The sequence below is a fragment of the Pollicipes pollicipes genome, unplaced genomic scaffold (assembly GCF_011947565.3).
Source record: "Pollicipes pollicipes isolate AB1234 unplaced genomic scaffold, Ppol_2.1 Scaffold_860;HRSCAF=989_pilon_pilon_pilon, whole genome shotgun sequence".
Taxonomy (NCBI): domain Eukaryota; kingdom Metazoa; phylum Arthropoda; class Thecostraca; order Pollicipedomorpha; family Pollicipedidae; genus Pollicipes; species Pollicipes pollicipes.
The window spans coordinates 132975-153791 of record NW_023597080.1 but is presented as its reverse complement, the minus strand read 5'-3'; the positions used below and the strand labels follow the sequence as shown (position 1 = coordinate 153791).

The window sequence follows — 20817 nt, the reverse complement described above, 5'->3', positions numbered from 1 at the left end:
AAGAGCGAACGAGCGTCACAAATGCTCAGATCCGCTTACCACATACCATGGTGTACACCTTGGATCCTGAGAAGAGCGAACGAGCGTCACAAATCCTCAGACCCGCTCACGACACACAATGGTATACACCGTGATCCTGAGAAGAGCGAACGAGAGTCACAGATACTCAGACCCGCTCACCACACACAATGGTATTCACTGTGATCCTGGAAGAGCGAACGAGAGTCATAAATACTCAGACCCGCTCACCACATACCATGGTATACACCGTGATCCTGAGAAGAGTGAACGAAAGTCATAAATGCTCAGACCGGCTTACCACACACCATGGTATGCACCGCCATCCTGTTTTGTCATTCATTCCAAAGTGAGCAGAAAGCTGGCGGCATGAGGTGGTCTATGCCTACTGCGTCATACCAATCTGGTCGTATGGCTGAGTGCCGCGCTCAGTGGCCGCGGAAAGGCAGCAGGTCGCCATATCTTTAAAGCCCCGCCTTGTTGCGCCTAGGCCCGAAAATCCATTTATTTTCAGTGCACGTTCCGGTGGGAATCGAGTCCCATCTTTCATTTTGAGTCGCGTCCATCATTGGTTGCACTGAAAGATTACAGCGCAAAAGATCGCAGGGCATATGGTGGCATAAAAAGTCGTGAGCAAAAAATAAAAGATCACAAGTGCAATGTTCTTTCTAAAAAACATTGCACGCAAATGGTTACATGAAAAAGATCGCAAGTGAACTGTTGTGAGGGATGTGGTTAGTCGGGAAAATGCCTTCTTGTTTAAGCTCCATATTGATTAAGTAAGTTCAAGTTCAATATTTAATTTTGGAGGCTCGAAACTCTGGTCCACCACTTATTTGACACTCATTGAACTTCGCGCCCAGTGCACCAAAGGTGAGTGGCATCTCCGGCAAAGCGTGTGTGAAACAGTGCACGATATGGTATGGATTATGGACCGATGCCAGGCCAGCTTCATATCATCCGTCAAATCAGTCATCCAAGCGGACTATTAAGGCCGCTTTTCATCACCTCTGAATGGTTGTGAGTCGAGAGAGCTGATTTTTAGAAATCTGCACGCATCCCGGCATTGATGGCAAGCTTTCGTCACAGGACGGATGTCTTCGGAGTGCAGGTGTCAAGCACGGAATTTAACGTCTGGCTCCAGTTGCATTATGCGCTGGCGCTGGCCTCTGGCCATGGCTAGGGGTGTGGAGACAGGGGGGGGGGGGGCAGTGTGTCATGCCTCCACTTTTCAAGGTGGGCATAGGTGTAGGAACGTTTCAAAAAGTGGGGGGCAGGCTCAGGGTGTACTTAAGGAACTTTTTCTGGAAAACAAACCCGACGAACTGGGTGTGGGGGGGGGGGGGGGCTAAGGGATAGAGATGGAGGTTATCGCTCTTCATTCAAATGTAATGACTTCTATCCTAGGTATGCTTTTAGAGCTGTTTCTCACTGATGCACACTTTTGCCTATCCGACTCATCATTGTCACTCGGGAACTAAGACCATCTAGCTTCCCAAGATAATTTGTCCATTTCAACGTTGTCTTTCCTGGGAAGCCGAAATTCCACGAGCGGGTAGGGATTTTGGGTTATTGAGGAGGCATCTGTCTCCACAGGGTAGATGCCAAAATACGGCCTGAGCGTAGGCTGGCGAGAAATTTGAAAGTAAATCGATGGCTCACATTGCGACGGATTTTTCACGCGCCTTCATTTCGCTGGGTGCTTTCAAGAGATAACACTTTGCGAGGCATTTTAGGCGGAAGCAAATTCGGATCTTGAAATCGTCAAAAACCACGTGACCAAAGCCATAGAACTGGAGATTCTCCTTTGAAAACCTAGCCACAGAATAAAAGCCATCCTGTAATATATTCCTTGTCTGAGCACTGCTCCCGTCCGCCGTCGGTGACCACCGTCCTGGCCCGGCTGTCTCGGAATGACTGACCGCGAACTGATGGTATGCCTGCTTTGTTACACATTTCTGGATCAGCATTGCTGCTATTTGAGATGCAAAACATGTGCTGGATACCTGCAACCGTACCTTTTCCCAAGTTATATTCCCTTACACCACGCCACCCCAGAAAAATGCTGCCGGGAAGCTGCCTACTTTAGGTATGAATTGGCCCAACGGACACTTGACTGCCGTCATTCAACGTAGATGACTTGATCTGCTTTTGTGTGCAGGCAGGAGTAGCCAGAGCCTTGCTGAGAGGAACACAAGGTTGACAAAAGCCTCCTTTATGGTGATCCCCCACAAAAAGATGTCCCCGGATACAGTTTACTTATTTACAAGGGATACGGTTTTCTTCGTTTCATTGTTACTTTACGTTGTAACCAGAACACAAACCAGAAGCTACCGCGAAATCAATTCTGTTCAATTTTTTAACACGCGCCCGGGTGGCAGGCTAGATAGGAGGCGCCCGGGTGGCAGGCCGGATACCCTTCGTTCCGGTAGGAGGTCAATTGGATCTCCCGAGATCTCGGAAACTAAGAGAGCTAGGGACACCAAGTTTACAAGGTGTGTTGACCTGTACGCGAACTCACTTAGGTCAAAGTTCGAGATTCGTAGGTCACGACTTTTAGGTCAAATAAGGTCAAACAACTTTAAATTCCAGGTTGGTCTCTGAAGTGCTCCCAGAACCTAGATAACTGTTTCTAAGCACAAGTTCACATGTTAATTTAAGGTCAGTAACCTTGTTTGACCTGTTGAAGGTAATGGTGACCAAAATCATGCAAGACTGCTTTGAGATTTGCATTTTAATAAGCGACATAGATTACGACAGGCAGTATGCTTCTAAAACAAAATATTGACCTAGGCCAATTTAGGTCAATGATCTATTCTGAACTCTCAGAAGTCGATGGAAGATGCATAATGTGGTTCCTGCTATCAGCAAATTCGAAAGGAGCACGAGAAACTATCCCATACAACAAGCCCCAGAGTAATAAAACAGCCGGTTTTGGCCCTGGTCTGACCTTTTGACCTGACCTTAGGTCAAAGTAATTTGCTCATTCAATATTTGTGTTGCCTAAGAAAGCATCTCAGAGATGCATGGCTTCGTCTAACAGTCAACTGTTGCATCTGATTGAACGATTCCCTACAAGCTGACTTCGCTGAAACCATGACCTGACTTTGACCTGGTTAGCGACCTTACAAATAACATCTAATTTGTTGTGCCAAACGATCTGACATTTAATTATATACAGATGTGCAATACATGGTGCGGCTGCTCCGCACCGTTCGGAAGACATTCTGGAAAAAACTTTGAGGGGCGAGTCAATTTGACCCCTACCCGAGTGCGTGTCAAGGTCAATAAACTGCAGAAATCAGTCGTTTAACGACCGTATGGAATAAATCACCCGCGTCCTTAAGGTGCCATTCCTTAGTGGACTCTTTCTAAACCGATAGAACTCAGAAGCTTTTTTATTATGTTTTATCATAGTCCTACAAACATTGATGACATAGCGAAGGTAGATCGTAGATCGATATGTTTGATCGAAATTTAAGGATGAAAATTTGTATTGTAAATCGAGCGGTCAACAATGTGTATTAGCACCGCCCAGCCATGTTTGTCTGGAAATGTTTAACATTCAGTCAGAATCGATTAAAGGTGCACTTTATATGACGTAGTTTTTAACATGTGCGCTCGCAAATCTTAGCAACAAAAACCTCAATGCTAGGCGTTGTAGTCTCCATAGTCCGCGGAGCGCTAGTTTAGTGGTTAACTTTTCGTTATGGCCCACCGGTGGACAAAAATGATAACGGCTCTGAAAATTACCTTTAAACACTTTAATCGGCTAGTAATAAAAGTTATGTGACAAAATTTTGAGCATGCGTACTCGCAAATCTTAGTTTATATTCATCCCGGCGCCAGGCGTTGCAGTCTCCGTAGGCCGCGCAGCGTCGGCTCAAACGCTAATATTGAGTCGTGGCCAGCTGGTGGAAGAACATGATGACGCTTCTGAAAGAATTACCTTTGAATGCTTCAGGACATCAATTCTTACATCTACAAGGCAGTCTGGGTGCGTATTTCAACAATGCTATTTTTAGACTGATGATAAGAACAGGTTGGCCCTTAAAGAATCATGAAGTGGTGCTGGAACCTAGTGGTGGAACTGGAAGAGTAAAGGTAGACTCTCTATTTTTCGTGTTTCTATAACTATTAACACGCGCCCGGGTGGCTGGCTGGATATCCTTCGCTCGGGTGTGGGGAGGGGTCAATTTGACACCCTGGGATCTCGGGAACTAAAGCAGCTAGGGACACCAAAATTTACGGGGTTTGTTGACCTGTGCGTGAACTCACTTTGGTCCAAGGTTCGGGTTTCTAGGTCATGACCTTCGAGTCAAATGAGGTCAAGCAAGGTCAAATTCCAGAAGACAGATTAACAGAAGACAGAAGGTCTGTCCAGAGGACAGAATGACACGGCGCCCACCGTCTGGTTGCACTTGCAGTGGCCGACGCCGTTCGGTTTTTCGGAAGCTGCGACACAGGCCATCGCTGGCCTTGCTGTCGAGGTTGCTGGCGGGCATGTTCAAACCTTTTGATGCACTCTTTCACCAATCCATTTTGAAAAAAATGAACTTTCCTAGGCAAAAACGGGATGGCCTTGTTTGTCTTTTTTGATTCATTTCGACATACTCTATTCAACAATATTGAGACCCTCACTCTACTCAAAAATAATGAGACCCCTTATTTTATTCCCGGCAAGAGACTCTTTGAGTAGAGCACCAAGGGCACAATGCCGGTTCCGGTCAAGAGATGAATGGCCACTCCGTTCCATCGCGAAGCGTCTTCTGGCTGTCATTCTAGCGATCGAGGCGGGATCTCTTGGTCGATCCGGACACCATTGGAAGGATATATCATATCACATTGTTCCCCTCCCTGATACCGGAGGCTTCTGATCCTCGCGGTTGGCCCCGGATCAGCACAGGAACCCTCATTGACGCAACAACATCCCTGGTGGCCAAAGGTGGTTAATAATTGTCACACAAGCTCCAGTTCCATGTTTTTTTGTTTTCTTCAGATATATTGAGGAATTCCTGAACGTAGACTGTAGATAAAATGAGGTCCTAAGCTTGTAACTAACTTGTAATTAAAAACTATGTAATATGGTTTTGAACGTACGCGCTCGCAAGTCATAGCAACAACAGCCTGAGCGCCCGGCGTTGCGGTTTCCATAGCTCGTGCGGCGTCGGCCTGCGGCTGGGATACTAAGCGATGGCCAATAAGCAAACGAAAAAGATAACCCATCTTAAGGAAGGTGGTTCGCGAACTAGACAAATCGGCATGTATATTCAAATGTGGTGCAAACGTAAGCTAAACAGGACTTTAATTTGAAAAGTGGGGCCAGTTAACACTGCTGCCCTCCCCCCTACCTTGAAAAGTGGGGAATCATGGCCCCCCTGGCCCCCCTGTTGCTACGTTCATGAAAGTGGGGGTCAGCAATGTTACCTGTCCCCCTCCCATTTCTCCGATTTAGGTTGCGGTTAGCTTACCTTTGCAGTATTTGGGACGTGCATGCCGTTTTACATGGTAGACCAGCCATCTTCCTCAACATGCGTCATTGTTTTTCGTTTGCTCATTGGCCGTGACTTAATGTCACAGCCCCGTGGTCGACGTGTGGTTAATATTTGCGAGCGCGCATGCTCAAAACCTTGTAATACAAGTTTTCTCAGTAATCAATTCTGACTGAATGCTGCGCACTTCAAAACGAACATGGGTTAGCCATGTCAATGCAAATTTGGAAATCCATTTCGGTCCACAATATACGTTCAGGGGTCCTCGATATATCTGAAGGGCACGGAAAAATATGGAATTGAAGTTCATTTGACATTGATTGGACCACCTGCGGCGATCAGAGATGTTAGATCACTGGGGTGCCTGTGCTGATCCGGGAGCAGCTGCACCCGTCAGAAGGCCCCCCGCGTCGGGGAAGGCAAACGTGATGTGATGTACCGCTCTAAAGGCCTCCGGCCAGTGGTTTCCGTCCCGTGACGCCAGAACGACAGCCGAAAGATACCCGGCAATGGGACGGAAAGGCCCTTCAGCACTCGACCGGGGACCGTAATGTGCCCTTAGCGTTTTACTCAATGGGCCCCTTGCCAGGAAGGAAATAGGGGCTCTCATAATTGCTGAATGAAACACTTCGAAATACACTCAAAAACGAATAAGGTCATTGCATGCGTGCCTGAGAGCATTCATTCTTCGCAGAACCGATAAGTGAAACAAATCCGATCACAAGGTTTAAACATGCGCACTCACAATCTCGTGAGCAAGAATAGCGATGGCCTGGGGTGCAGCTTCGTAAAACCGAACGGTGTTGGCCATTGCAAGGGACACCAGGCGGCGGGTGCTGTGTTTGTCTTTCCTCGGGACCGAGCTTTCCATGGCTCTGCCTTCAGAAGCGTCATCCTTTCGTCCACCGGTTGGCCGCCGCTCAACGCTCACCGCTCGGTCGACGCTGCGCGGCTTAACGAGACTGCCACGCCTGGCGTCGAGGCTTTTGCTACTAAGATTTATGAACGTGCATGTTCAAAGCTACGTTACATAATTTGTACCACTAATCGATTCTGACTGAATGCTGAAAATTTCCGAGAATGAATGGCTTGACAATGCCAACAGACACTGCCAACCCACTTATATCTACAATCTGTTTTCGCGGGGTCCTTAATGTCTACAAAAAGTCTGAGAAAGCTTCTGACTTTATCGGTTTAAAAAAGTCCACTGAACCCCTGTCCACTGTCCACTGAACCATGAGAGGGCGCCAGTAGTCTATTCCATGGATTTCAACGTCTGATTTCTGCAGTTAATTGACTTTTAAAATGCAGACAGAAGTGACCTCGTGGCAGCTTCTGGTTTCTGTTTACGTCTGGTTACAAGGTAAAAATAACGATGAAGCAGAGAAGACTGTGTCCCTCGCTCACAACAGAGCTATATCTGGCAATTTTGAGGGGCTCACCACAGGGGGATTTTGTCAACCCTGTGCCCCCACGCCCTCCTCGCAAGACTGTGGCTACGCCCCTGCCTACATACAAAAGATAAAGTCGGCTATGCTAATTGGTGGGGAATTGAATGTCCGTTGGACCAATATATGCTTAAGGCAGGCAGCTTGCAGTCGATTTTTTGCGGTAGTGTGGCGTAAGGGAATATGATTCGGAAGAGATATTGTGGCGGGTGTCCAATATAGGTTTGCATACCAAAAGGTAGAAATCTTGAAAAAGGAAAAAATATTTATCCAAAAATATGCAGCAAAGCAGCCATGCGATCAGTTTGCAGTCAGCCACGCAGGGTACAGCCGGATCATGGCTGTGGCCGCCGGCGGCGGACGGGAGCAGAGCTCGTGGAAGGAATATCTGACAGAATGGAGCTAATTCTGTGACTTTGTTGTTACAGGAGGGTCTCAAGTTTATGGTTTTTGTCACCTTGTTTTTGGCTGTTAGTGTTTGATGCTTCCAATTTTGTTTCCGCCTAAAATGCTGCGTCAAGTCTTATCTCTTGAAAAGCTGTCAGCGAATTCACCAGTCAATGTCGAGATCGTCTTTTGGCATCTACCTGTGGAGAGAGATGCCTTCTCAATAACCAAAAATATAAATGATGCCTACACGTAATCTGCACAAGCGCGTAGATTTTCGCCTGTCCATGTGAAACAATTCTGAAATGGACGAATAATCTTGGGAAGCTGGATGGCCTTATTTGCCGAATGATATAACTGAGTTGAACAGGCAAGATTGTGCACCAGTGATAGAAAAACTGTTGATGTATATCTGGCATGGCAGCTAGCAGTTTCAATTATTTTTAAGATATGCTATGTAAATTAAGAAGGGAAAATAACATCCATCTTTAAGCCCACTCTCCCGGTCGCCGGGCCTGCTTCCCAAAAAAGGTTTCTGAAGTATAACTCAAGCCTGCTCCCCCCCCCCCCCTCCTCCAAAGCACACACATTTTGAAACGTTCCTACGCCTATATCCATGGGCATGTATTCAAAGTTGTCTCTGCGTTAGCGTTGGTGGCGCCACCGTTTGTCAGTCAGGCCCGGTGGCCTTCCTGAGAGATCGCACACAGGAGCCGAAGCCGTCAGTGCGTCCCTCATCCTGTGCGATCTTTGCCCGTATGAACTTTGTCCCTCACAAGCTTTCGCCATTGTGACCTTTGTCCCTTAAAGGTTTTAACGCCAGTCGTTTTCATGATGGATTTATTACCTGAAAAGTCTTTAACATATTTTTTGCATTAAGTTGTGATATGTACTTAACACTTATCCAATGAAATGGTTGTTTTAATGCAATACATTGAGTTTAACGTCTAACATTTATGAACACTGTAAACAATGCTTGTCGTGGTTTAGAATATGACTAAGCTGACAATACGAATCGAAGCTATTTATAGCTTCATTTCATGCCTTTAGCTTATCAAAATTCTATGAAAGTACCAGGTCTGGCAATCGGTCGTGTTAATTGCACAAGAGAACCGGATGCTGGCCACGTCATTGTTGCTCACATCCGGGCCGTTGGAATAAGCTGCGTTTTGGGGATCATTTAATTCAGGGATTATTCCTCGTGTGCCCTGTTGGTAGGCAAGCGAACTCTGTAAGAACTGCATACCTATGAAAAGGGACGAGGCCAGGACAAAGGAGTTTGTTGTTTTTTTTCGCGTCTGCGTCAGACATGCCAACGGGTCATTTCAACAAGTTTTGAAAAGTCTCGGTACGAAAAGATTTAACATGATTACCTCCCGCATAAGCGTGATCTTGCTTAGATTCAACACATTGGAATCATGTCAACATATACACCTTTCCAACAAGCTTTTCATATGTACACAAAACATTTCCAGCGGAAAATGGCCTATCAAATATGTGTTTGTTACTGTGGTTGTGATGTAATGATGCGATTCCCAATGAAATATACGCTTAAAAACTAAAAGCAACAACAAAGAAGCAAACGAATTATTGAAAAGTCTGTACTGTAATCCGTGATGCAAACGGCTTTTACATTTTTTTCACACGAAATCCTTTTTCCTCATGACTTTTATTCTGTATCATCTTTTAACACGCAATCTCAATCCAAATGATCCTCATCACCTGTCATCCGCTGGCGATCCTCATGCCGTCCGAATGTTTGCCATGCCTTGTGGTGCCGCCCGATATGTTGTCATATGATCTGTTGCCTGATTACCCGACTGAGACCGTTGTCAATACGGCGTGCCACGGCGGCGTGCTGCTTCGTGTCGTATGGCGTTGCCCGCGCCGGCCGACGCACCTTGTTGATGAAGTGGGCCACGCCGATAGTGACGTGGCTCTGGTTGTGTATTGGGATGGTGAGCACGGACCGTGCCGCGGCGCTCCGCTCCTCCCGCCGCCAGCGCACGTCACAGTTGTCGGTGCCTTCCTCCGAACTGCAGATCGTCTGCGAGGTAGAGACGCGGCTCGCTCAGTACGCCGCCGCACAGGGCGGTACTACCCCCCCCCCCCCCCCGCTCTCTTCTCCTGCCACGCCATCCGCCTAATGGTGTGGCTCAATCGCTGGATTGTTTATGGCTCACGGAAGTGCTCTGGTCATTGAGGTCGCGGCCCGCCCCGTCTGTTATGCTGCAAGGCTCTCCGGATAATGGTGCACCGGAGGCGCCTGGAACGTTGCTTTCTAGTAAGCCGCCACCGACGCGATGCTAGGCAGCGTCCAGAGACCCCCACTGATGAGTCTCCCATGTCAAGAAAATGTGCTGAATCGGCTCAAGGTAGTTTTTGTACTTACCGACCGTGCGCAGCCGGAGCCACGGGGGCGGGAGTCAGCGTGGTATAAGCTGACCGATCAACGCATTCTCGAAACCAGTGCGGCGGTTGGTGCGTGCAGGCGGCGACTGGTCATGTCTTAGACTTGCCGAGCCTTCCAAGATTTCAGACTTTGCAGAACGGTATATACCATACGATTAGAATCAAATTCAGCGCGCTGTTGTTGGGCAGCATCGAATGTGCGTGGGTGACTGGAAGCTCGTGAGCAGTTCTCCCGACCCAGCCATCGGAGCAGGTCCCTTGTATCTCTTACCTCACTGGCCTCAGCGACCTGGGGGCTTCTCTAATACCTACCTCACCCGTCTCGGGGACCCGGGCGCATCTCTACTGCCTACCTCACCTGTCTCGCGGACCGAGGGGCTTCTCTAATGACTACTCTGCCGATCTCGGAGCCCGGAGGCTTCTCTTATATCTACCTCACCCGTCTCCATGACCCGGGGGGCTCTCAAATACCTACTTCACCTGTCTCGGGGACCCGGAGGCTTTCGTGATACTTACCGCACTGATCCAGCGAGTTCTCCGAAGAGTTCTATAATACTTACCTCGCCGGTGTCTCGGGACTTGGAGTCTTTTCTGTCATCTGCGCTGCCGCTCTCAGGGATCCAGACGCCCCTGACACCTACCTCGCCGGTGTCGAGGACCCGGAGCGCCACGTCGTGCAGAGCCAGGTGCCGGAATTCGGCCTCCCTCAGTGTGCGGAGCGTGTGGCCGCCTCCAGTCTCTTTCGTCAGGGTGAAACACTGGTGGAACCCGGCCTGCGGCATGGCACTGGTCGGTGACGGGAACCCGGCCTGCGGCATGGCACTGATCGGTGACAGCCTGCGGCATGGCACTGGTCGGTGACGGGAACCCGGCCTGCGGCATGGCGCTGACCGGTAACGGCCTGCGGCATGGCACTGACCGGTGACAGCCTGCGGCATGGCACTGGTCGGTGACGGGAACCTGGCCTGCGGCATGGCGCTGATCGGTGACGGCCTGCGGCATGGCGCTGATCGGTAACGGCCTGCGGCATGGCACTGGTCGGTGACGGGAACCTGGCCTGCGGCATGGCGCTGATCGGTGACGACCTGCGGCATGGCGCTGATCGGTGACGGCCTGCGGCATGGCGCTGATCGGTAACGGCCTGCGGCATGGCACTGACCGGTGACGGCCTGCGGCATGGCACTGGTCGGTGACGGGCTGCGCAAGTCAGCGCTACGCACCTTTCCTGTCTGTACCCGAAAGTAATGAAACAAATGCAATAAAGTCTAAGGTGAAGGTCAAACTAAATCATAGGCATATTGATTAGGCACCAGTGATGTTCGTTTCCTTATATGTTTACTTCAGAACGTCATATTACGTATTTGGTGGCCTCTATTGGGAAATGAATGGTAACGGAGTCATAGTAGCTGGAAATGTGAACCTGACTGTTTTATAACGACTGACTACAATTTTGGCGCATGTCTCTCCAAAGCCCGCTGCCTGCAACACCCGCACCCGTCAGCCAACGCGCGTCGACGACTGCCGCCGCTGACGAACCTCGGCGACGGCGATCCGTCGGAATGGCGAGTCGTCAACGAAAGTAAACGGACGCACACGGGCGCGGCGAGCTGCGGTCTCCGTATGGAAGTCAGACGCGTGTAGTGCTACTCGGGGCTGAAAGTTCGTAACAATACAATTTCCCTTGTGAAGAGCTTTTGCGTCGGTTTCCTATGCCGGGGAGCGCAGCGGGAATGGAGCCGTGGCGGCTCGGCTGGCCCCTGGCCCTGGTCGGCAGCATACCTGGTCCTCGGCTGGCCCCTGGCCCTGGTCGGCAGCACACCTGGTCCTCGGCTGGCCCCTGGCCCTGGTCGGCAGCATACCTGGTCCTCGGCTGGCCCCTGGCCCTGGTCGGCAGCATACTTGGTCCTCGGCTGGCCCCTGGCCCTGGTTGGCAGCATACCTGGTCCTCGGCTGGCCCCTGGCCCTGGTCCGCAGCATACCTGGTCCGAGTGGCCGCTCTCCCGGGAGGTGGCGCGCGAGCGGTGCTCGCCGCTGGATAGCTGGTCTGCCGACCGGACCGCGCTGCCCAGGGACCGCTCGGTCCTGCACGCCACCTGGTGCGAGGGCACAGACCGACGCCATGTGTAACATAGTATGAAGTCAACGTGAGAACAATGGCGGGGAGGGGCTTCGGGCTTAAACAATGCGGTCTACGAGAGGTCATCTTTGGTAGAGGTGCGATTTCCCACACATAAAAGCCAACGCAAAGCACGACAAGATTAGTTTTGAAGGTGACCTGTGTTATCTCGGGAAGTCAAATGCTTTACACTTCATGGTTTGAGGAAATGAATTGATGGATCTTCACTATATTAACCACACACTATCCCAAGAGTTGGCTTGGGCGGGGCGTCCGCATCCCCTTGCTTTGCAAATAACGCTGGGTACAAACGTGTTGTAAGTTTGAAATTGTGTGTATTCCTCAGCACAAGAATTACACAAGCTGTGCCAAAAAATTGCCATTTATTTCATCTCAGGTGAATTTAATGTCAAGAGTGTCTGACGGTGTAGAACATCTGGTTACCGATCTCGCCTCGTACCCATGCACGTTTTCTTGGTACTGACGCTTCCTCACAAGTTATGACTCATGGTGGGCAAATGAGCTTAGGTAACATTCTAGGCCATCTTAGGTCAAGCTGCAACGTAGCGTATCGCTTCCGGTGCATCTTATATGTTTTTATAGAGCATTCCACCTATTTCATCAATGTGTACTTAATGCCCAAACAGAATTAACCATGCGACTTGTTGCACTTTTGCTCAGGCGCCTGATGTTAATATGAGTGGACCTGCTCAAACTCACTTAACGTACGTACGTTGGTGATGACGCCCCCTCCCCCACCCTCACCCCGTCCTCAAATTATTTTGGTATCTTGGTTTTACCAAGCGATGATTGTTTAGTTCGCATCGTATATGCAACATTTCAGCTCTATGATAAATTCTTTGAAAGCCGAGTGTTAAATAATTATTCTCGCTGGTATTAAAGCAATGGTATACATGAGCTCGCCTGAAATCAAAACAATGTTCATGCTTTCGTTGCTCTGTATTTATTGTCGTTGATATGCGCATTTTGAAATTACATGTTTATGTTTGCCCTGGCAAGACAAAATTGAGGAGCATTGCTGGAAGACTCACTGTTAAGTCACAAATGTCGTGAGGTTCTCATATGACGCCTAGCTGTTTGCGCTTGCTTACCTCGTCGTGCTGGTCCTCGCGCAGGAACACTGCGGCTTGTTCGCAGTGCAGCAGGTCTATCGCCTCCCGCATTATCTGCTGCACCAAGTTTTCCAGGCTGGACTGCTCTTCAAAAATGCCTCGAGCAAGATTCAGCAGAATCTGCCCGATCAAGCTCGGTGAAACACCTGCTGATGCGGATAGCTAGCACTGATCGCACCAGCCTCACTGTCACGCATTAAGAGCGCGCCGTTAGTCACATTGCTTGTACAAAATACTAAATGAAATTGGCTTTTAGCTGGACGTATGCTACCCCAAACAGGCTGGTACACCAGTGAGCTGCCATGGTATCATGAGGAATCCCTGTAAGCCCTGCGGCAGATAGGGGACAGAACAAATTTCACAGGCCGTCTTTAGCAAACAGTGCACGCACGCAGACCGCAGCGGAATATGGCGGTTTTGCCAGCGGAAGCGTCAATAATCAGTGCCAGTCGGTGTAGGATGGCGTGTTTCCAGGTGGCTTTCACCAAACAAGGTGTATGCTATAATATAAATATCCTTCCTTCCAGTAGCAGGGCTTCAAATCATTCCAGAACTCTTCATTTACATGACCTCTCGTTTCTTGTAGCGACAGGAGCCTCCTGTCATACTATGGCCCCCATTATCCCAGACTGTTGCGTCACGTAGTTTCGTCTTTCATCGTGGGCGCCCTCTGCCGCGAAGCCTGTCCCAGCTATCAAATATGCTGATCATATTCGTCGTGTGTGCTGTGCATTGTACCATGGCTTTGAGGATGACAGTTTTGTTAACTGCCTTGGCATCCTGCTGTTCGTTAAGGGGGCCTCCTGTCGAGAGCCCCAGCAGTAAACGCTATGTTTACCACAGATCGCAGGATGTGACCAATGGTTATGTGTGAGCTTATATATATATATAAAGGCTTTCTCACATATCAGTTTTTCTCATTCCCTAACGAGAAATTCTAAGCTGTCACAGCATCCACTCTTTCACAAGTGCCTCCGTTGAGTTGACTGCCGTCGCTCATAATGTGAGCTTCCTGTCTCACCATTGTTCCGACTTTCTGAGACGCGTACCTGCCCTGTGCTGGGTTTTATGTTGTCCATGGAGGTGAGAGCTTCCCTCCTGTCATTCCATGCCTTTGGGTCATTTCTTGGGCTGCCCATATACCGCTAGGTCCTCTCTCTGTCTTCAGAGGAGGCTCCCTCTCACCTTTCCATGGCTCTTTTCCATCGAAAGTTCCACGTTACCACGTTTCTCCTCGCTTCGAACAGCGTCTCCCACTATGCATGCCACAACTATACAGCCCTCAGACGAAAGGCTTCTCTCGGTGGCGACAGAGATCTCTTGCCGTCCACAGTTTCTCACCGATCTTGATATCACTCTGACCTTCCCGGCCTCAAGATAGGGCCTCTCGTCCTGGATTGGCCCGATCCCCAGACCACTCTGGCCTTCCCGGCTTCAGGACAGGGCCTCCCGTCCTGGATCGGCCTGATCTCGAGATCACTCTGGCCTTCCCGGCTTCAGGACAGGTCCTCTCGTCCTGGATCGGCCCGATCTCCAGACCACTCTGGCCTTCCCGCCTTCAGGACAGGGCCTCCCGTCCTGGATCGGCCCGATCTCCAGATCACTCCGGCCTTCCCGGCTTCAGGACAGATCCTCTCGTCCTGGATCGGCCCGATCTCCAGATCACTCCGGCCTTCCCGGCTTCAGGACAGGGCCTCCCGTCATGGATCGGCCCGATCTCCAGATCACTCCGGCCTTCCCGGCGTCAGGACAGGTCCTCTCGTCCTGGATCGGCCCGATCTCCAGACCACTCTGACCTTCCCGGCTTCAGGACGAGGCCTCCCGTCCTGGATTACCGCTGGACAATTTTATGTCCCTGTATGACTGAAGTCTTCTCTCCGTCATGACACGACCCTCATTTCAGCTGTGACATGACGTGACATGACATTACCAGCCACGCATCCCATATTACCACACATGCCTGTGTACATGACGCCAAATTGGGCCGCCACCGACAGCTGATTACGGTCGTCACGAGCTAATTTGCACCTGGTTCCCTTTAGAGAAATCCACTCCCACATTTTCTCACATGGCATGCAGTTGATTGCGCCTCTGCCTCCGGGCGCCACTATAGAACTCTAGGTTGATTTTGCTCCTAACACAAGGCGATGTGGTTCAGTTTCGGAACCAGTGCCGATGAGCCCTACTGCAGCGATGGCAGGCTGGTGTGCAACCCGCTTTAGAGCTTCCTGGAAGACGACGCACGCTATATACGGTGGACAGCTCTATATGAGTCAGCTACATTTGTTGTACAAGTACGCCGACGGATCATTAGTCCATGTCATTCTGTTGCCGGCATTTCCCTTCGGGCGGTTTTTCACCGATTTGGCCGGCAACTCAGGCGGACAAACGCAGTTGCTCAGACTTATCAATTCCGCACCGGTTCGATGCTAATCTAATCCATTACGGGGTCGATTACGTTAGCAGTCGTCTGTGCAGCCGCCTGCGGTTCGATGTGTGCTGTGCCGCAATACTGGCGGAGGCAGGCGGACGTTCGGCTTGACAGCTCCTGACAAACGCTGACCACTTTAGAGAGCGAGTTTGTGACTAGCCATGCTTTCTAAGTGGTTGGAAAGTGGACGCAGAGTGAGGATGACTTGATATTAGCTCGCGCGTTTATCGTGTGTGAGCAAAACGCTTCTCGCAACAAGTGGAGATTCGGGGGGAGTATTCGGCCACCTCCAGCAAACCACGACACTTTTGGGGTCACTGATCGAATTGCTTCAGTAATATGATTGCTTTCGAATATTTGGCAGAATAAGTCTGCTTTTGAGGACCAGTGGACCAGGTCAAAATCATTGAGACATGAAACAGCATATTCAGAAAAATAGCTATTGGATACCATGGGATTATTTGCGATGAAGCATTACATAGAGTACAAAACCTAGTAATGCGGAAGTTGTATACCGACTTTTATGGTTTGCATAATACGGTAAGATAAAGGTGATAAGTGGAGCCGGAATATTGCGGATTGCTACATTTGGGTGCGTATTCAGAAATAATCAGCACGTGATTAAAAAGACCACGGCAGTGGTGGTTCCAGCTTTTGCTTTTTGTTTTCTGTGGACATCATGGGGAAAAGAAAATGACGATAACGAAAATATCACGCCCCATTCACTATACATGAGCTGTAGCTTCCGCAACTGCAGAAAGTGCCAGAGCACTTAAAGAGAATGCTCCACGTTTTAATATATTGATGGAAGGATAAAATATGCCCACATACAACGTTAGGTATACTTTTAAGTGGAAACGAAGGTTCTAGACAACGCTTTTTCTCTGTTAAGTAAACATGCACCATAATACGCCATTGTCTGATTGCGTCATCATACCTTGCACAACATTGGTTGAGAGCTAATTTACGGCCTGGAAATCCGGAAATCCTTAAATCGTGCTCACGAACGCCAGGTATGAACGACTCGACAATCCTTGGCCTCGGTCGCCGCATGTCTGATGGAATGACGGAACTCAAATGACGCAATCATGGCGTCATGGTTGCCTGGGTGACCTTGTAATAGTTTCTTCAACATAGTCTGCACATCTTCGTGGGCATGTAGCTGAGAAACTGGAGGGCTTTTGGTCTTAAGAAGGGCAGGACCGTGAACTGTACTGAACCATCTTCGAGATGCATATTTCAGTTCAAAACCCCATACAAACGTAAAACACTTCCTTTGAACTGAGGAAGGCACACAACCGTGAGTCGGTTACGGCGTGGACAAGGTATCGCAAGCACAGCCGTCTTCCAAACAATATCAAACATTCAGAATACCAATTCAGCTTCTCAGATGCCTTCCTGAGTGCTGTCTCTATCAACGCACTATCATGCTCGCGCATGGGCATTGTTAACCATGCCATTCTTGGCAAAGAAACAAAGCGAAAAAGCCTCGAAACTGTGCAAATGAGCGTAATGAGACAGATAATATTACCCAAACGACCATTCGCTGGCTCTGCGAGGGCCGTTTGTAGCGGCGTTGCACTATTTTGCTAAATGGCTATGTGCTGACGCCGTGATGTTTGCCTCACACCGTCCATCACGCCTCAGTCCGGCGGAACAAACCTCACACCGTCCATCAGGCCTCAGTCCGGCGGAACAAACCTCACACCGTCCATCACGCCTCAGTCCGGCGGAACAAACCGCGCTAAATATATATATATATATATATATATATATATATGTTTGATTAGAAATAACTGCTGACTCAGCATTGACGACTCCCTCATTGACGACGATGACTCAGCTGACCCAGCATTGATAACTAATTAAAGTAAGACAGACTCCTATTTTCATTTTTATGCATGTAAGAAACACTCGTAATGGGGACACTACAAAGACACAATGGGAACACTATTGCCACAATCACATCAGAAGTGCTCACCGCCCACCACCTGGTAGTTCAAGACTTGTGCAAGAATTTGTCTGTCTGTTTAAAGCTGGAGTGAGTTCGTTAATGAATATGCTTTTCCAAATTTGAAGGCGTCTTCTGTCACTGCACGTCCGTAAAATGTCAGTGCTGTCTGTCAGTTGTGATCGTGTCAATGCCATGTCGTGTTCGTGTCGCATGTGGTCCAGAGATGCCCCGTCACGTAAGTGTGCTGTCAGGCGTCGTGAGAGTGTCGCTGTGGCCACACCAATGTAGTGTATGGAACGAAGTTTGCAGCGTTCGATGTTGCATTGGAATTGATACACTACATTGGTGCATTTTAGATTGTCGGGTTTGTCTGGGCTGTTTCTCATAAGAAAGTTAGATATTTTCTTATTACGATAGTAAATGACGATACCCTTTTGTGGTCGTTTTTGCCTTTAACATGTCGAAAGATAATTTCCCGTAAAACTTTTTCGTCTTGTTTGTGGGCAGATGTCATTTGATTTTGATAATACAGTTTGACGGTTGGTTGGATGTCTTGCCTTGGTTTGCCTTCAAAGTGTCTTGTCGTATGTCGTTGTGTCTCGTTTTCAACGTCAAAATTTGAAAAAAAACCGTTGTTCACCAAGATCTGTCTGATTCTTATCAATTCTGAACGTAGTCCTGTCCAATCAGAGCAGTGCTTAAATGTTCGTCTAATGAAGGACCTTATTACGCTAATCTTGTAGCGTCGAGGACACTCACTGTCAGCATTTAAGCACCATCCGTTGTTAGTCTGTTTTCGGTATACAGTCATTTCGAGTTGTCCTTGTCCATCGACAGCCACATCAAGAAAGGGTAGTACGTTTTGCACACTTAAGCCACACCGTTCTTCAAAGGTGTTTTTGAGACGTTCTAGTTGGTCAATGTCCCTAACTTCCACAAATATGTCGCCTATGTAGCGGCAGTAAATGTCCGGTCTTATGTCGTCATTTTGTAGTATGTCGGGTTCTACGTGTCCCATAAATAAATTGGCGAATAGAGGTCCTAGAGGTGAGCCCATTGCAACGCCCTCAATTTGGCAATACATTCGGCCATCAGGCCCGCGGAAAGGAACTTCCAACGTGCAGGCGGTTAGTAATTATTCAAGAAGGCGCTTTGATATTTTGAGAGGAGGAATTTCAAGATGATTGTAGACTCGGTCAAGGATGATGGATACGGTTCTCTCAATGGGCACGTTTGTAAATATATTTTCAACATCTAGAGAGGCTAGTAGATCTCCCTTAGATTCTAGACAAGATTCTAGATCGTTCTAGATTCTAGATCTCCCTTAGATTGACGAGATCGCACTATATCAATAAACTCATCCGTTGAGGACAAGCTGTAAGCCATGGGAAGATATGGGGACAGAAGACCATTAAGACCTTTTGCAATTATATAGGTTGGTGAAGGGATCTGTGAAATTATTGGACGAAGGGGTTGCCGTTTTTGTGAGCTTTCACAGAAACATAAGCATAGCCAGGCGCAAATTCACCCGTTCTCTTGGAAAAGTGTATGCCACCAACAGCAGCACTGGCAGCAGTGATTAGTTTGTTAAGCTCGGTCTTGAGTTTGTCCGTTGGATCTTTTGTGATGCGCCGGAACTTCTTGTCGTCGTTCAGGATGCAGTTTAGTTTCTCATGATATTAAATTTTGTCAGGCACTAGGTAGAGTAATGATTTGTCCGCTCGCCGAATGATGATGCCTTTTTCTCGAAGTTCCTTTGCCGCCGTCCTGAGTTCTTGTGTGAATATCTTGCTCCTATCATTTCCACGCTTTTTCGTGCTCTCTCCCAGTAAGCTGTTCTTTAGATTCTTGTCAACGGTAACCTTGTCCTCTTTTTCCAAATTCAACATATCCTGGTAAATAATTTCTAGTTCTACTTTCTTTTTAAGCTTCTCATATTTCGACGACATATGGCAATTAAGTCCAAGATTAAGCACCTCTTTTTGCTCCTCAGCAAGATCATGTTGAGATACGTCTTAACGGTCTTCTGTCCCCATATCTTCCCATGGCTTACAGCTTGTCCTCAACGGATGAGTTTATTGATATAGTGCGATCTCGTCAATCTAAGGGCCTACTAGCCTCTCTAGATGTTGAAAATATATTTACAAACGTGCCCATTGAGAGAACCGTATCCATCATCCTTGACCGAGTCTACAATCATCTTGAAATTCCTCCTCTCAAAATATCAAAGCGCCTTCTTGAATAATTACTAACCGCCTGCAAGTTGGAAGTTCCTTTCCGCGGGCCTGATGGCCGCATGTATTGCCAAATTGAGGGCGTTGCAATGGGCTCACCTCTAGGACCTCTATTCGCCAATTTATTTATGGGACACGTAGAAACCGACATACTACAATATGACGACATAAGACCGGACATTTACTGCCGCTACATAGACGATATATTTGTGGAAGTTAGGGACATTGACCAACTAGAACGTCTCAAAAACACCTTTGAAGAACGGTGTGGCTTAAGTGTGCAAAACGTACTGCCCTTTCTTGACGTGGCTGTCGATGGACAAGGACAACAACTCGAAATGACTGTACACCGAAAACAGACTAACAACGAGTGGTGCTTAAATGCTGACAGTGAGTGTCCTCGACGCTACAAGATTAGCGTAATAAGGTCCTTCATTAGACGAACATTTAAGCACTGCTCTGATTGGACAGGACTACGTTCAGAATTGATAAGAATCAGACAGATCTTGGTGAACAACGGTTTTTTTCAAATTTTGACGTTGAAAACGAGACACAACGACATACGACAAGACACTTTGAAGGCAAACCAAGGCAAGACATCCAACCAACCGTCAAACTGTATTATCAAAATCAAATGACATCTGCCCACAAACAAGACGAAAAAGTTTTACGGGAAATTATCTTTCGACATGTTAAAGGCAAAAACGACCACAAAAGGGTATCGTCATTTACTATCGTAATAAGAAAATATCTAACTTTCTTATGAAAAACAGCCCAGACAAACCCGACAATCTAAAATGCACCAATGTAGTGTATCAATTCCAATGCAACATCGAACGCTGCAAACTTCGTTCCATACACTACATTGGTGTGGCCACAGCGACACTCTCACGACGCCTGACAGCACACTTACGTGACGGGGCATCTCTGGACCACATGCGACACGAACACGACATGGCATTGACACGATCACAACTGACAGACAGCACTGACATTTTACGGACGTGCAGTGACAGAAGACGCCTTCAAATTTGGAAAAGCATATTCATTAACGAACTCACTCCAGCTTTAAACAGACAGACAAATTCTTGCACAAGTCTTGAACTACCAGGTGGTGGGCGGTGAGCACTTCTGATGTGATTGTGGCAATAGTGTTCCCATTGTGTCTTTGTAGTGTCCCCATTACGAGTGT

The 20817-nt window shown here is 48.3% G+C and overlaps 1 protein-coding gene across 1 annotated transcript in view; it reads right to left on the bottom strand.

Annotated features, from left to right (window-relative positions):
• The window catches only part of LOC119114508 (cGMP-specific 3',5'-cyclic phosphodiesterase), a gene marked incomplete at its 3' end in the record, with an annotated part of 59392 nt that overhangs the window by 28973 nt on the left and 9602 nt on the right, over positions 1-20817 (bottom strand). Inside the window, exons 5-8 of the mRNA XM_037238617.1 lie at positions 12986-13126; positions 11737-11850; positions 10399-10530; positions 9246-9392 (exon numbers count right to left, since the gene is read on the bottom strand). Of these exons, the coding sequence (XP_037094512.1) occupies positions 9246-9392; positions 10399-10530; positions 11737-11850; positions 12986-13126 (534 nt within the window). The remainder of the gene's footprint in view (positions 1-9245; positions 9393-10398; positions 10531-11736; positions 11851-12985; positions 13127-20817) is intronic.